Here is an 18,425-nt window from a genome sequence, read left to right as displayed (position 1 = left end):
AGGTCTCGGATTTATCATACAAGACGGTGGTAGTAAAGTAGGTTCTTTAGAAAAACAGATGGCCGATCTAGGCAGGCATCACAAACCGTATCCAAAATATCCATCAAGCAGTAAAGATAAGATGGATATGGATGTGCATCGGAGTGGTGCCAATGGTTGGGGTACTTATTACCAGTTTCCGGAGTGGAATTCGAGTGTGGGTACTAAAATGGTTTCGGTAACTCAAGACCCATTTGACTACAAAAGGGTAGTGCCCGATCATAGTAAGTCATTCACATCCCCCGGAATAGTTAGACTTAATGATAGTATTAGAGCTTACGTCTACTGTTTACTGGGAGCTCAGGTGCAAGCTAGACAAGCGGGTTCCTCCCTCGAGTCTCAACAAGAATTTTTAGTTCTGGTCAATGACTTGATCATGAAAAAGCAATCTCTCCAAGATTCTATATCAAACTTTGAGGACGCCCTCACTAAAACTCGCGGGCAAACAAATTATGTTATAGCCAAAGGTCTGTACATGATACCGTCAGACTTGAACTTGAACGCTTTAGGACAAAGCGTAAAAGGATTTAACGATAAAATTAAAATAGCCCAAGCGTTTGATAGCGTAGGAATAAAACCTCCACCGAAACCAAAACCCGCGCAACAGCCAAAACCTGCGCAACCTGCACCAAAACCTGCGCAACAGCCAAAACCTGCGCAACCTGCACCAAAACTCGCGCAACAGCCAAAACCTGCGCAACCTGTGCCACTACAACAGCCACCGAAACCTGCACCACTAAAGCAGCCTCCAGCACCGACACTAAAATAAACTCCTTCTTTAAAGCCATTTATATTTCCTACAGAATTATTTTCACCAAAACCTGCCCCGTCTGTAAAGCCATCAACAGAATTGTCACCGCCCGAGGGCAACGTTCACGAAGGAAATAAATTGTTAATTGGCGGCACTATAGTCATCGCGGGTATAGCTTATTCCATGATGTAATTTTATACGACCGTATAAAATTATGACAATGCGGCTTGTAGAGCCGCCTTTTTCATCGTTTTGTACCCGGGTATACCTTGTGCCTTGGCCAGCTTTTTGAGTTCGGGTAAGTTAACGCACAGTTCTGGTGGCATTCTATTCTCATACCTAGGTATGGGTCTACCTCGAACTGTATATCTTTCCGTCGACTCTTTATATTCGTCATACACAGGGGGTCGGACGAGATCAAACAACTCCATCGCATTGATCCATCTTTGGCTCAACTCATCTAAACTTTCTTTTGCTTTCCTATTCAAGAAGTGCGGCATTGTTAATGTCATTTATTCTGTAATGTCCGTGTGCCAAGCTATTTATTGAATCTAGGTAATAGCGTTTGTCGTCAAAGGCCGACAGAGTCTTTTTGCTGAATGTCCAATTTTTTATCTCGTGTAGCTTGGACTGGAGTGTCGTCATGGTTGCATTCGGAGCCGGATCTCCACTATCCAGGCATTGTGTGTAGGTATCAAACTTTAGGTTTTCGGTTATACACTTTTTCACTCCTTTGCATTTTGTCAGTTCCCAACCCTCACCCTCTACGCAGTATGACTTGGCTCGCAAAGCCACAAATTCCGCTATCGGTTTGCCACCACCTTCATCCTTGGGCAGACCTATCACTTTCTTGTTTTTCTCACTGTAGCACGGATGATCTTTAGGGTAGTTGCTCGTATCATACTTTTCGAGCGGCATTTCCTTATAAAAATCTTCTGTCTCGATTAATAACACTAAGCTGTCCGTGTCAGTATACATCATTCTAGCATCAGGGTATCGCTGTCGTATGTCATCGTAAAAGAATTCGTACATGAGCAGTTTGGACAGATCTAAAATGGCCTGACCGATGTAAATAGGTTTGTTTAGGGTCACTGTAGATTTGCTCATGAGAATGGCCGTCAACTTTTCATTAAACTCTTTCTGACACTTGAATCGCGGCTTATTTATGAGCTTTTGTTTGCGATTCATTTTAGTAGTCAACTCTACATCTATCCGTTTGCGAACATTCTCCATCGATTTCCCGAAAGGTCCTGCATTGTTCATGAGCTTGAAAAAATCTTTTTCAAAATCAGTTTTAGCTTGCTTTCGAAGATCGGTGTTTAGTCGAATGTACGGCTCCATCCATGCACTTTCTTTAAACTTGAGAGCTCGGTGTACTTTAGTCAAACGCAGACCCTTTTTCAAATAATACTTTAAGATACTGTGATGTACGACGTACTTGCGCTTATCTCGAAGGTTTGGCACCAGCTTAGGAACTTTTGCATAGCACGGCTCTTCAAGCTTGTCAAGCTCTCCCACATCGCGCATATACTCTGACCACTGATCAGGTTTCATTGATTCGGGTGCCAGCGGATAATCATTGTGTTCGTCGTGGAGCTTGTTTGGATATTCTAGATCTACCTCCGCCATGTAACCTTCATCATCATTAATGTCTGGCAGCCCTTTCGATTTCACCCATTCGAAACCACCAGTCGGTAGCTTTTGCGACTTGGCCCACCCGTACAGGTTATTCTCATCCAAGTACATCAGGTAGGTAGCTGGTTTATTTTTATCATACCCCTCCACATAAGGATTGTTGGCCTTGGCGTATCGTAAGCCTCCGCATGTAGACACACCACCTCTTATACCACTCTCTACAAAATTGTACATGTCTAAATCACTGATGAGCTCCAGTTCTTGTTTTGTTATTTTAAGCAATGCATCCCATGACAATGAGGGTGCTGAGATGTAGTGACACGGATCGAGACCATATACATCCATGGCTGTCGATCTATGGCTCTCAAAAACATCAGTCAAAAGCAAGACATCCGTCTTAAGATAAAGATCGTGATAATCACCCAAAGTCTCACACCCCAGCTCCTTCCACACTTTTTGAGCATGCCGATAGTCCTCATCACTTATACCGGCATAATTGTCAAGCGATGAACTAAAGTACTTTTTATCCGGCAGTCGTCGTTCTTTAAACCACTCGTGAGAATCCATGTACTCGTACGGATATACACCCTTCCTAGAAAGTAGCCCGGCATGCTCTGGATACTCTCGTTTCAGGTGCGGTAGATCATCTAGGCCTTCCACCAATGTAGCCAATGAGCTATTGAGGTGCTGGAGGCTGTCCATAAACTTAAAGCGACCTATTCTCATTGACATGTACTTTTCATCCGTGTTTGCTATAACATCAATGCCCTTGTCCCCCTCGTAAGCCTTGACAATTAAATGAGAGTCATACCCCTTGAAGTTGTGAAATATCACATTAATCTTTTTTGTCTGTCTGTGCTTGAGATTGCAGCTATTGTGCGCGGGGCCTCTGTACGACCCAGAGACATGATCATGATCTCTAACTAGACAATCTTCTTCCGTAGCCTCGCGCCCACACATGTAGCACTCTGTCGCAGTTTTAAATTCTCGCTCTTGCTCCGGAGTGATTATTATTTTCGCGATTGGAATGCTATCTATCAACTCTTCTATTCTATCCAGCTCTGCAAAGAATCTCTCCATGCAATCCTCACCCCTGTGAGTCTCAAACCTCAATGACTTTCCTAAGCTGTTCACCAGGTTTACGCCGTAGCCACACGCTGTATAGACTTTGGTATTTTTGTCTATAATAGACTCAAAGTCCGCGTAGACGGCGTAAGGCGCCTTTTCCATATTTTTAATGTTCTTAAACTTCATGACCGAGCCAGGTTTGGGCATCTTGATGACGCAAGTACCATCGTGAGTGGCTAGGCACCCTTTGATGTGGTCCTTAAATGTTCTCTCACAAGTAGAATGATGAAGGCAGCGTAGGCAGGTATAGTTTCTATGTCCTCTGTGATCAGTTTGCTTCCTCATTAACGCTGACATACTCTTGATCCACATGTAATGATCTTTGTAGAGAAGCAGGTTAACCTCGGGGAGACCTTCCGCCTCCTCAGTATACAACTGGTTATTCGTGTGGACAATCTCCAACCCGCTCCTGCTCTCGCCGCCTTCTCCCTTAGATTCGATCCACTCAAACACATTAATCACAAGTTTGTTTTTGTAGGCAAACCTTTGTATTTGATCTTCCGAAACCGTCACCGGATACTTTAACATTTTAGTTTTTAGGGCATTTTTATACGGAATGTACTTTGATAGCCTGCCAGCATTGTCATTCGGTGGATGTAAGCATGATAGCACCGCCCACAAAAAGCACTTGTTATCTACCGCTTCCGGATTTATATCTTTTACTTTTTTAACTAACGCTGATTTCTTGGTTTTGGTAGTAAAAGCAATGTCCATAGATTTTGCAATCCGTTTTATCTCTGCCATTGATTTGGCACCTCCATTGTTGATGTTTATGATGGCATTTTTGTTCGCTAAAGCTTTAGGGGTTGGTTTGTACGTTCCACCTCTTAGAGGTTTCCACCGATAAATTTTCAAATAAAATCTAGATACTCGCTCCAAAATCCACCCCGAACCGTTGTTCGTAAATTCATCAATTTTTCTGATTATATTCGCTAGCTGTCTGTTTAATTCTTCATCCAGATTGGTTGATGCTAGGATTGGTACGGCGCCTTCTCTAGGGGTACCCCAGAATCGAGTGATTATAGTACCACGCTCTAGATGGGAGAATGCAACTTCAGCACCTACGCGAAGTTTTTTAGTTCGGTTAAACGCATCATTAATCCTACCTATAATGACGGGTTTGGCGTGATTCCATACAAAGTCTATGTTGGCTGATTGATAACTGGATACATCTATAGTAGATTTGTTGGTGACCTCGTCTACAAAAGTGGTTCTTATCTCCACCCGTGGCGCTCTATCAACACCTCTCAATGCGTCCACCAAGTCCGCTTTTTTCACACGCGGCCCAACTGTTATATCTCTGGCTCGAGCTAAAGATTTTAGATCTTTCAGACTCAAGTCATCCACTGTAAGACGTTTCTTGCCATCGACAATATCCTTTAACTCGGCTTTTCTCAGCTTCGCTGTATTCCCAAACCCCATACGCTTCGCCTCCTCCCTCATCTGACTGGAGGTAGAGTCTCTGTACAGGTTTCTCACATTGCGGAGGGCATCATCCGGGTGTGGCTTTTTGTAAGTACCGTCTAGCAATATCGGTATACCCTTGCTAGTTTTACCAATCACCTTGGATTGATTGCCAGCGTGATACGCGAGCTCAGCCTTGCTCATCTGGCTATATCCTTTTACACCGCTTCGCTTGGCATCTTGTCGAAGCCAACTCTTATTCCCTTTTCCGTATAGATTTTTCACATTCTCCATTTATTATAAACTTCATGCTTTAAGCCTATATCAAATGACCTAATGTTCAGTCAAGCGTATAATAAATAGACAATCAGAGGTTTAAAGAATTTTGTATAATAAAGGTACAAATGGCAATCGTGACCAGCACTTAGGTCCTGCAGTTGCGTGCTCTTTGGCAGCCGTACTTTCTCTCCGTATAAATTTCTCACATTCTCCATTTTTCAAAATCCGAGGGATTTTGAAAACTTTAAATTCTAAATTTTTCCATCTTTAGACAAAAAATGCCAGGGCGAAAATTCTGATCCAGAATCTCCATATTACATACTACTTTCTTTATTCGATTTCATCTTGAGACGTGCAAGGCTGAAGCCTTTCATTTCTCGTTTGTTTTTTTAGTACCACCTGACTAAATGCTTCTTTAAATTAATGTTGCATCAATTTCTTCTTGCCCATATATTTAGTAGAGTTTGTCTTGTTAATGACTGCTATAGATCCAGTCTTACCTCACTATTTTCATTAACTAATGACTATCAGCTGTGAAATTTCTTCAGACATGCAGATTCAGGTTACTCTAGTCCAATGCAATAGTGTCTCCATCTGTTTAGAGAGATTTAGCAGCAGTGAGCACCATTTTCAATATACATGGTCTTTAACTTTGTTCTACATGTGCATTGTACTGACAACAATGGTAAAAGTGGAAGCTGTTTCTCTCATTTGTTTATGGAAATCTATTTGCTTTTTCTATATTCAGACATTACACTTTTGAAACTTTTTTAAAGAAAGCCCTGAAGTAGTAAACTAGTCAGAAAACATCGACAAAGAACAATTATGAGTTTATGTTTTATGGTTTTCAGGAGTTCTATATAATTGGATCGTTTTGAAATGTGTTCATTTCGATGGCCATTGTGCCCACTGCTGATCTTTTAAACAAGAGGATTTTGCTAAAATAGGACACAGGATTCATATTGAAAGTCTGCCTGTTTGCTGCAGACCTGGTCAGCAGACACGCCACAAACAGTAAAAAATTGCCAAATGGAAACAGGACCACGTTCATATTAAGCCCAAAAAAATCTGCCCATGTGAGTTGAAGTAAATAAAGCTAGGTGGAGGTATGAAGTGACCTCCATTTTTAAAGTATTTAAAACCAATTGTCAGATCTCTGTACAATGCATTTTTATTAGACTAAAAATAGAAACACTACCAACATGCAATGTTTTTGCAGTTTTTTAATGTTATATAGAAAATAAATGGCATTATCGTTTGTGATACATTGCAGTCTTTTTGCCAAAACTTTCCAGTGAAATATTGTGAATGTTTTTTTTTTTGGGAACCATTGCTACAAAACCAAATATACTTATAAATATTATTACTTTGTCTTAAGACAGTAATCAAACTATAGATTTTTATTTAATTCTAAAATGAGCATTTGAATATGTTTAAACAGTTCATAATGCGTGGTTTATTATTATATGACATGTTAATGATAATTATACACAAAATATGGTGGTTAATGTAGTTCAATGAACTACCAATTTTGAAGCTCATGCTTTTTACCACTGTTACATCTATTATTTGTAAATAAAAATGATCGTTTGAATATAGTTAAACAGTCCTTATATGCTGTACATTATTAAATGTTATGTTAAGGATAGTTATACACAGAATATGGTTGTGAATATAGTTCAATGAGCTACAAACTCTGTATCTCAAGTTTTTAACCGTTGTTACATCTATCATGAGTAAATAATTCTGCTGAAAATTTATCTCAGTATTGTGACAAGATTTATTTAAATCCTTATTTATGAAGGCCAGTTAGAATAAGGCAGGTACACAAAGGATGGGTGCTGATGCTGAAGTAGGTAGAAGAGTTACAAAACTTCATCTCCTGCTCACCAACAGATATTCAGTCCTTAGTCATTGATGAGCTCAACACATTGCACAGTGCTCAGGGCTCGGTGCTCTTTTTCGATTCTTTTGCTGATCTTGTTTTGTATTTTTTCTAATCCTCTCTTTTTGCTTTTCATCTATTTATATTACTGTAAAGAAACCAACTGAGTTTCGCTACTCGCTTCACAAAGAGACCAACCATTCCAGTGCAAGGCAATTAATGCATATATTTCTCAGTGAATATATAAAGATACAGTTAAATATGCGATAAGCCTACAAGTAACTGTTTGAGGTGAAACTTCCAACTGCTCTGGTTTGTTTGTTCCTATGTTGAAGGAGGCAGATTGAGCTCTGCCTCCTTCAACCTCGGCTGGTTGTGTGAATGTGACTTAGGTTCATTGTATGAGCTATAAATTGTCTAGTTTTAATTGAGCTGGGTATAGCCTTAATAATTCAGCTGACTTTGTCTTTCATAGCCGAGATGGTCTCAACCATGCCGACTTCGATCCTGTTAGCCGAGCTGGTTGTAGCTGTGCCGATTGTACTCAGTCAACTGGTTAGTTTCCGATTTCTTGGCTGACAGCCTACACAGCTTGTTGTTAACATTTAAGCCAAAATTCTCAGTGCCGGTGCTGCTGGCCTCCAAAACATTACTTTTGTATTGTGCAAATAATTTCAATTTGTGTATACTTTCCTGAACATTCTCTACCTTTTTTATATATGATCTCTATTTTTTCTCTTCTTCTGTTTTTCTCTCAATCTCGGCCTCACTTATTTGTTTTTTTTTTCTTTCGTTTTATCTATTTTTCTCCTTTTTAAACTCACTTTCTCTTTCTTCTCTATCTTTTTATATTTTTTCTTTTTTCCATTTTTCTTGCTCCCTTGTTTACTTCTTCTCTCCTTCCTTCTTTTTCTATGTCTTTTTCTTTCTCTTCTTTTGCTCTTTTGCACTTTCGCTATTTTCTCTCTTCTTTTCTTGATATTATTTTTCCTTTTTTTCATTTTCTCTTTTAACGCTCTCTTTTTCTCTCTTTTTCTCTTTTTTCATATCTCACTTTTCTTTGTCCATTTTTTCCTTTTCACTCACAACCCATTATGGGTCTCCGTTATTCAACCAACACTAAGAGTAATTATCAGATTGGAGATAGCATATTTAAAGTGACAAGATTGACATACAGTTTGTTTGTGTTTTTAAGATATAGAACAATTGGAGTTACAGAGTATACGTATTGCCTTGTTAATGATTGGGTGAATCAAGGCAATGAGTTTTACAAATATATATAAAAGCTGATGTTGAAGCTGCACAATGACTTGCATTGAATAGTTGGTTAAAGTTTAACTCATAGCATTTAATTGTTACTTTGGATTGCTGATAACATGCAATAGAAAGGGTCGAAACACTTGCTTGAATGCGCAAATGCTCAAATCTGAAATACAGTAGCTCAAATAAAATTACAAATCAATTCTGCAAAATGGTTGCTAAAGGCATAATGAGCAGTATACATAAATACTTTTGGCCTCTGATATCCAATGAGCATACAAGCATTTTTTTGCTGATAGTAATAAATGTTTTACTAGTACATAATTTGCTCAACGATGAATGTCAACTCTAAAATCTAAACTACATGTAGTGTTAGCAATTTCATAATATACTAGAATAAAAACAGTGAGCATTTTGTGGCATATAAGTGGCATTAAATAGTTCTTTGGCAATTCAACTTACAAAAAACCCAAACTAATTCTTTTTAGATCTAGTCAATGTTGTGTAGCAGCAAAGGTTATTGTTTTTAAAGAAATCCGCAAAGGTTTTTAGTAACAAAGATCTTTGTAGTACCACCTACACATCGGTTAACTTAATTTTACTAGTTTAAGAAGGTATCTAGAATACAATAATAACTTATGTACAAACAGACATTTTTCGCTGAATGATAATCGAAAACAGAATAAAACATTTTATTAAAAGTTATATTTTATTTAAACGCTGCATTAAATTCAGTTATTGCTGTCAGTCCTATTCAGTTATTGCTGGCAGTGCTCTTAGTGCATTCCTGGCTCAATTTTATTAAACATTTAATGCATTAAACGCTCCTAAAAGTAAAGCAGCAAAGTAAAGTTGCATAACAAGAAATTTTGTGTATGGTTATTTTGTACATCTCTTGCGCTCTTCAGACAACAGTCTCTTGTTTTCCTAAATAATTTGGAGTGATATTGTAAGTAAATTATTTGCCTACATAAAGCTTTATACTTATTCGCTTACTCCGGGTGTTTTATTTTTGCCAGGTGACTTAATCCACTTTCTACTTCTTAATCAATATCATCAGCCTCACAAGCGAATTTAGTGTTGTTGTTCCTTGTCTTTGTGCTCAATGGCGTAGACTATTTGTTGTTGCATAAGTATAAATATGAAATGATTTATGGCTATCCAGCTTCCAGCTGTAATTTAAAAGTTATCATATTAAAAATAATTTGTTATGAATGAGAGACTTGTTCTAATTGAGCTTAAATGTATTTTGCAGAAATCGAAATTACGAAAGTTCTTTCGCTGTTAGTATATTGACTCTTGATAGTTTTGCACTTTTTTCAAAAACTGCACTGAGCACTTGGTTTTGTAAGGGAACAAGTTGAGAAAGTTGTAAGGTCCAGTGAGCAAAGTGCAATTTCACTCGCTCTCAATTACTACAACATTCCAAGAATTGAATTGTGATTTCTTTTTATTTTAGAAGCCAACTAAAGCACACTAATACTAACAATTTTTTAGAAGAATCTGACAGCCTCAATATAAGTACCAGTTACCAATTTCTAAACAATGTTGTAAAGCGCACTCATCAAATTGCAACCAAACCAATGCAGAACAAGATTATGAAACATGAGCACACAAATTATCAGCGAATCATTTAAACATTGGTGTTTAAAGTCAACCGACTCTAAATTCTCTGTAATCTGCTGAGCATAAGTGCTTTTTGTGCTCGACAAACATTTGTCTTTTGACTAGGTACATTTATGCATAATGAAATCATCAATTGCTGCTGTAGTAGATATTGGGTGTATGTTTGATGATGTGTGCAATTAACTGAAGCTAACTAATTTATATACTTGTTGGTCATATATTATAATCAACTCTCTTGCATGGATCTAATCCGACACTGTCTCCGAAAATCTAAAAACCATTCTTGAAGGGCAAAAGTTTGCATTCTAGAGGTGCAAATGTGTGATGCAAAAGAAACTCTAGAGACTTCAATTGTCAAGCAGATCGGCATGATTATCAAGGCAAGATGAAAGTCATGCTGATTAAGACTATGAAAGAAAAAATTAAAACAGATTTGCTGAGAGTGACATAGACAACGATTTGGAGAGCCGATTCTCTCTGATTGTACAGAAATCTAGTGAGTTTTTAAGTTTTTTTGCAATCTGCAGGCTCTTACTACCAAAAACAGGAGGCTGCTATAAGTTCCATCCAAAAGCGCTTACTTATATAAGTGAACTGCCAACAGCTGTTGCTATAATTTTCAGTACAATATTTACGTTTTGTGCTACTAAAGACTAAAGGACTAAGCTCCGCCTTTTCAAAAGTTTGGCAGCCACCCTAAAAGAATCCAATGAAGCTCTTATTTTTTCTATCCAATGGTGATTTATGCTGGCGTCAATTTTCAATCCCTTTTACATGTAGTTATTGTTCTGTAAATGCAATTTGTTAATATTAATATATAGGCTACATTTGAATTTTTGTGCTGTAGTGCTATATATATAATGCCACAACTATGCAATCACTCTTTGCAACAAATTTCAGCAAGAGATTATTTTGTTGATGCCAAAATTATTTATCAATAAATTGACACAGTTCTTGTGATCAAAGTAATATAGGAAAAGCAGCTGTATTTGCACAAGAGCTTTGCCAAGTTTATAGTGATTTTGGGAGGTAACTCGTTAGAATAAGTGAATGGATCCAGAAAATTTCTCATTGACTGTTGTTCCATATTGGAATAGTTTGAGATCAACAACCACAATGTTTAGCACTAGCAGCCTATGCGCATAAAACAACTATCAAAGTGATTGCTATCATCCAATGCCTAGCTAATTACAATTATCGCTTACCTCAGTCTTTTTGGCTTTTCAAAATACATGTAGTTTGTTCATAGACGTGAAATAACTGCAGTAATTTATTTGTTTTGTAACAAATTTGACCATTCTTTTTGCACTATGTGTACTGTGTTGGTGACCATTTCTACTGAACTCGGCAGTATCGAGATAAACTAGTGATGTTGATTGCTTTAATTACTAAATTCACCAATGACTTCTGGGGTATTTTCAGATTAACTTTGCGTAGTTGTTAACACAAGGTAGTTTCCAGAGCTGTCCGGGGTTAACGATTTCTGCAGTTTGAATGACTGAATTACTGTTTGATCATTGAGTCTCGTACCAATGTGTGCAAAACATGTCGTTCAGCATCACACTGAACTTACACATTCATATATATTTACGCAGTCAACTAGAAAACTATTTCCCCACACTACCATCTTCTTTCTCAGGCGCATACCATTCACCTGTGATAGAAATTTATTTATGACTTTCAAATTTGGTCAAATTGTTGTAGTTTATAATCATATTTATCTTTATACTTTCCAATATGGAAGTTTATGTTATTTTAAGAGACCTGCTTAAAAACAGTTGTTTTGAGCAGCGGCCAGATCAGTACCTGCCACCAGCAGTTACTTTGTTTAAAACTTGTCTGAAGAGCTAAAATATTGTTTTGATTGTCTTCAACTCTATAGGTAGACCGGCTATAACCTAATGGTATAGAGGTCAAAAATACACCCTGCTATATTTATACTCACTTTGGCTACCAAATAGTATAGCTTTTAACAGAACTGGAAATCAAAAAAATATAGATTATTAGTCAGTAAGCCACCTCCAATTATTGTTCAGTTTCGCTCCAGTTGCATGGATATACACTGTGTGGGTTGTGGGTTATAGAGTTGAAGGTGCTGAACAACATGGCAGGTAGTAACTCACTGCAAACTGGCACATTCACTCAGAATAAACGATTGTTTGAGGACTAAAATTGAGGAGTTGCCCTCTCTTGCCAAACAAATATCGGACATTTGATCGGTTTAAAGCGCAAGGTCGTTAAAGAGTGGATACAGTGTGTGGAGGTCTAGCATTTATTTGTATTGAGAAATTAAGTTCCAATCGACATGTTTTTGATTTTTGAGTAAAATAATCAGCATTATGATTTGTTGCTGCCACTTTCAAAGCACTAGTCAAAGAAATCTACCCAAACAACTGAGTCAGCAATGCTATAATACATAGCTGAAGTATGCCAAAGACTGGGTAATTACTAATAAAGAACCAGAAAAAACTTTGTGCAAGGAATTTATACATTCTTATGCTTATGATGATGTTGTTGATAAGGCCACTGGTAACCACTGGTGGCCACTGAGCTGCCTTTAATTCACCAAACCTGTTATGTAAGGGTAACCAGCTTAGCAAAGCTCAAATCAGCACAACAGTCAAATGTAAGTAATCTCATAATTCTGAACTAACCTGCAGTACCTAGGCCGAATGATGTTTTAAAATTTTTAAATTACATTTATTAAATTAAATTACAAACTTTGAGCTAGCCTTTCACTGTTGTCTAGACAACTCTGAATGATGAATGTAATGTATGAATGCCTGCATATGGTTAAATTTTATTGATAGCCTACATGTTTCTTTCAAGATTGTAACTCATGAGAATGAAGATCCTGAGCCATGTACTAAACAACTGCGCTCCTCATTCTCAATAATAGCTTAAACTATGCTACCCAAACTATGTGTTATTTGTGGAAAAAAGGAGCGGTGGACTAAAAAAGCTGGTAAGCACATCAGAGATGGTCTACTAAGGGCAGAGGCAAAAAATGCTGGTAAGTTAGGTAACCTTGGCATTATGTTTATCACAACCGTCGTCTACCTAAAGACTAATTAATCTAGCATTTGTGATGTTTGTTGAATTGTTATGTTTGTTTTTACAAAGTAAATTAAAGCAAGCTGCTGAGCTAAGAGCTCATCATAGCCTCCTGGTACATTTTCTCTCTGCTGACACCGTTGCTCAGGAGATGTGTTACCACAGACAGTGTTACTACCAATACCCAGGGCTGAAATCATTGTATAACTCCCACACACAAGACACGGCGCATCATCTAGGTTGGTGTAATTACTGTACATTGTTATTTGTGTGAATATGAACATTATTGCTGTATGTTCTGTACGTAACTGCTCCCATCGTCCAATATCAACCAAAACCAGAGTACAAACTAACATGACATGTCCACCATATACTTAGATTTTAGCTAGGCACCAAACAAAATATGAAAAGTGTGTAAATTGTGATTTACATCAGTACTTAATATGTAGAATTTAAATTATTTATGACATGCCATAGCTCAGCTATACTCTGTTTCTTTTCAGTGAATCTTTTCTCAATCAGGTAAAAACCTAACATATGTAATACTGCACAGTATGTAGATTGTGTGAAATGTGGCTATTTCTTTTGCAAAACAGTAGAGATGCCCCGATTCTAAATTCACCAGCCGATTCAGATACCGATCTGATATACCGGTTCTCATTGAAAAATAATCCGATTCAGATCTTTTGTGTTGCACAGATAGTTGTTCATTTTATTATGCAAATACAAACATTATGCAAAGAAAATATAAATATTAATGTATTTATCTGTTTGTATTTATGGAAATAATATACATGTATATACATACTCACATACTGACATACCGTGCATGTAGTAACAAAACAGTCTGTGTTTCTTGTAATTGGTAAATAAAGGTAATTACTGTTAGTGGTACAGTTCTCTCTGTGATAACGAAGTCTCTCTTCTATTGCTGGATAAACTGCTGCTCCTGTACAAGTTTAGAGCAAATCAGCATTTGTTTTAGTTACCTTTAGTGATTCAATTCTCTTAGTAAGAAGTATCTTTCTTCTATCACTATCAATGTAGCCACTCGTACTGAAGGGCGATGCCACAGATGATGAAGGACAGGCTAAATACCGATAAGCCCCTAGGATTACTGTTTTTGTACGATACAAACGATATATTGTACCGTCAGGATCAAGAAAGTGATAAATAACTTTATACACCGATTGTTTAAATTACTTTCGTATATATATAATGCTAGAAAATAGAAATATTACACCGCGTTTTTGTCTTCATATTAATTATCTTGCTCAAGATTGGCTGCAATAAATCCTATCGCTGTAATTGGGAAATACCACACTTTGTGATTACGTCTTGACTAAAGCAAAAAAGTTCCTTAGCTGTGTTGATCAGGCTGTAGACATGAAATAAATTGTGTGACAGGCCTGAAATTCATTAGGTAAAAGTAAGAAGCTTGCAGCTGATGATTTTTTATCAGTGTAGCAGGCTAAACTATGGATTTCTGCAAAATAGTTTATTTGTAAAAAGTATCGGAAGTTTCTGATAGTTTCAGAAAAAATCGGCCGATACCGATTCAGATACTTAACACCCACATCGACACTGATACCAATTCCGATAGGGTTTGGTATAAAATCGAGGTACCATCGGGGTCGGGGTAGCTCTACAAAACAGAATGCATAATCTAACACCTAACACACTTTCATCCTGTCTGTGTATGTAAAAAATGAAAAACTTTTTAACATGGCCTATGCTGGACTGGTGTCCTTCTAAACAATAAAAAACTTGATGATTGTTTCCTTGGTGAGGAAACACCTTCTTATGAATTACAGTAGATGCTATCTGAACATAATGGTACATGGGAATCTATTGTGACAAACAGTACCATATGCATTTGTAATAATGTGTTACTTATTTTTTTAGTAACATGGAGACACGATTCAGCCCTACCTTCTGCCGGGAAGTGATCACTTATTGATTAGTCACCATGAAGCAGATCTTATCGATGACTCAGTTAAGAAAACTTCACAATAAGTATGAAGATGCCCCTGATATCGAGAGGTATGCATGATCAATACATAGCACCAGTAATGGATTGTTCATTAGTTTATTTGGAAAGATGTTCCCTTTGCGAAAAAAAAACAAACATGATTTGACCTGCAGCCAAGAATATCTTAAATTGCTCAAAGAACTGTTGGTCTGCCAATAATAGTTTACAGCTTATCATCATACTTTTTTGTCTAGGTGCTCTGCAAAGATGGTATCTCACACAGAGTGGGGAAGTACTCAAAGATGCTTCTTGCTCATGTAAGGCTAGTAAATGTCAGTATGGACAATGTGGCTGCTATAAGCAGAACCTAAAATGCACCGAGTTCTGTCAGTGTTGTCAATTGTGAGAATAAAGCTGGATGAGATAACAACGACGAAGGAAAAATCCAAGAGGACGACGACTTTGATGGCTAATTTCAGTTCTGGTGTATTTGAATTCATTATTTTCTTCATTTGTTCCAATATAATATAGTTTTAACTTTTCCATAGACCAGTGGATAATCAAACAAATCAACTACCAAAGTTTTTTAACTTTTTTGATAACTCGCACGCGTATGCCAGCAAGAGGCATTTCTATCTACCCCTGTGAATTTTTCACAATCAAATTCTTTAGTTATACTTTCATTTAAAAGATATGAGTGTTCAGTCAATAAATTTATAAAAACTTAATGCTCAGTTTGATTTTAAATGATTCCCATATGTAATGAAGTAGGTTTGTTCATATTTTTATACACCCCTGTTTTACCCAACTATCGTGCCAGTTTGGTGCAAGTTACTACCCAGATTTGAAAAATTCAGTTTTTTTCACCCAGAAACCACTTAATTTGTGTATATCCATGTAACTGGAGCGGAACTCAATTTTTAGGCCACTTTTTAGATAGTGGCTTACTGACTATATCAAAGGTTATCAAAATAATACATGAATGATGACTCGCGATTGCATTCATGTAATTTTAGGAGTTATTAATACACAAACACAGCCAATTTGAAATTGTCAATATATGGTATGCTATTATACTTATTATTATTATTATTATTATTATTTTTATGTTTTTTCACTGTATTATTTTTCAATTGATTATTCAATTATATTTTCCTGTCCTTATTCTGTTGCAAAGTTTTTAAATTTTTGGCTCATGCAAAGCAAATGTAGATCAGTATGTTTCACTACCACTTATTAAAATGCTTTTTTATTGTAACTGTTTATGCAAATTACGTAATTTGATGTATATGAAAGAATTGGTAGAACACATCATTAGGTCAAAAATTGTGCTGTGCATAATGATTTATTTAATTTTCATTTATTTCTGTAATGCGATATTTATTTGTCTTTTAACTTCATCTTTAGCAACTATAACTTGATACTTAAAAATTTAAAGATTAATGATTGACAGCAGTTCTGGCAATTTTATAAAGTCATGTTTATGATTATCTCTAAAAACTGGAGTACATGATAAATAATACAAGACAAATGTGCTTGTATCACAACTCTAACTGCCTAATCCTACAACCAAACACAAGCGAAGCAATTGTTTGGGAGCTTTATGGTAAATGCATATGTGCACACAACTCACGAAATTTATTCATGAATGTCGTCCCAAATCTCATTAACAAATTTAACCATTTTTCTATGGTTAAATATTACTAACGATACAAAACGCATATAAACCTATTTAAATATGTTATCAAATCTTTGAAATTTGTAGACAATACTTTAAAACTTACCCACCTTATTGGATTATATTGCGACCAAACGAGCGGAAGCGAAGTTTGAGAGTTTGTATGATAAATGCATGTGCACACAACTTACAAAAATTATTCATCAACATTGAGACGAACACTTGTCTCGAAATTTCATCAACAAATTTAACCATCGTTTTGTAGAGTCATTAAAGTATAATAACGATTCAAAACGCATATAAGCCTATTTAAATATGTTACCAAGTTTTTGTAGGTTGTCGACATTCTCTTAAAACTTACCTATCTGATTGGATTATACACAAATAGATTAATTTGGCCAAAAATTGGCTCAAAACGCTTGAAAAGCTTAGTTTAATAAAAGGTAATACTGGAAATTGAAACGCCAAGTGACAGAGAATAGAATGATTAAGTCGTGCACATTTGACAAAAAACCGACGTGCGCATTTCACCAGTATATAGCATTGTCGAATTGACGAAGGTTTCTGTAATTAACGTAAAAGAACTTTAACAACAGTTTTCTCAATACTATGTTTTCACACTATTGGTAAACATGCATTCAGTTTACTGACCATATAATCTGCTGTAATTAAGCTGAAATCAATTTTATAGCAAAATAACTGAATATTTTCTCCTTCTGCTAGTGTAGATAACTCTAAATCTCACACACCCAACTTAACCAGGGTTTCTGTGATCATGACCCATTTCCTCCATTTGGTTACAGATCGCTGTCAAAGCCATCCTGCATTTAACACAACCAACTTTCAAACTGTGTATATTACACAGCAGCTTGCCATTTTACTTCTAATATTGCATTTCTCCTATTGCAGGAGAGAGATATAAACATATAATCTTTTCCGTTCATTATTGCTGTTTGTTGTACATAATAACACCCAGTACATTACAGCTACCATTGCAGCTACCATTGCAGTTATCCTATTGCACTGCAGTGCCATTTGACTGCTAATATTGCATTTCTCAACCAGAAGTACCCTTCTTTTTTCTCAATACCACTTCGGTTGTGGGCTGTAGAACAGGGGAATTTGTAGTCTTTATATTTATACCCTTGTCTATGTTGGCTTGCTGGCATAACAACCCCTCATATAGAAATGGTTTAAAAGTATCTTCGGATGATGCCACACTCTTGTTCTCAAAATTTGACTAATTAAAGTTTCATTTACATGTAAAGGATTTAAAACCTTTTTACAGATAATGGATCGCAAAAGAATCAAAGTTGTACATTAATGTAAATTTTTGAGACATGATCAGATAAATTTTTACTTAAGTCATTTGCCTTTTTGATATTTTTTCATTTTTACCAATTACGTGAATACATGGCTCCGTGACCTTAAATTACATTTCTGCTACATTACTTCATTTCTGCTAATTTTAATATCTCAGCTTCAGTTTTAGCTAGTTTGTTGCAGCTGATAGATTTTTGACAACAAGCAAATGCTGAAAATTATTCCAAGTCAAAGATATTTGCTAGGCTTGAGTGGCTTTTACGTCAATCAAAACAAAAGCTAATTCTATTGTTGCTATATGGATTAGCATAGAAATATTACAAGTTTGTTGGCTATAATAAACAAAACAAGTTATGTAGAGATTTGTGAGAGCCCATTAAGCAATTGAGTG

General features: G+C 36.5%; 1 protein-coding gene across 1 annotated transcript; it reads right to left on the bottom strand.

The window, feature by feature from the left end:
- Positions 1 to 1,270: 1,270 nt before the first annotated feature.
- Positions 1,271 to 5,251, bottom strand: LOC137400388 (uncharacterized). Its single transcript, XM_068086716.1, has one exon. It carries the CDS (start codon positions 5,249 to 5,251, stop codon positions 1,271 to 1,273), a length of 3,981 nt encoding a protein of 1,326 aa, XP_067942817.1.
- Between the last annotated feature and the right edge of the window lie 13,174 nt (positions 5,252 to 18,425).

Source organism: Watersipora subatra, chromosome 7 (genome assembly GCF_963576615.1).
Source record: "Watersipora subatra chromosome 7, tzWatSuba1.1, whole genome shotgun sequence".
Lineage (NCBI taxonomy): Eukaryota > Metazoa > Bryozoa > Gymnolaemata > Cheilostomatida > Watersiporidae > Watersipora > Watersipora subatra.
Note: the sequence above shows the minus strand (reverse complement) of the source record. Positions and strands in the feature narration are given on the sequence as shown.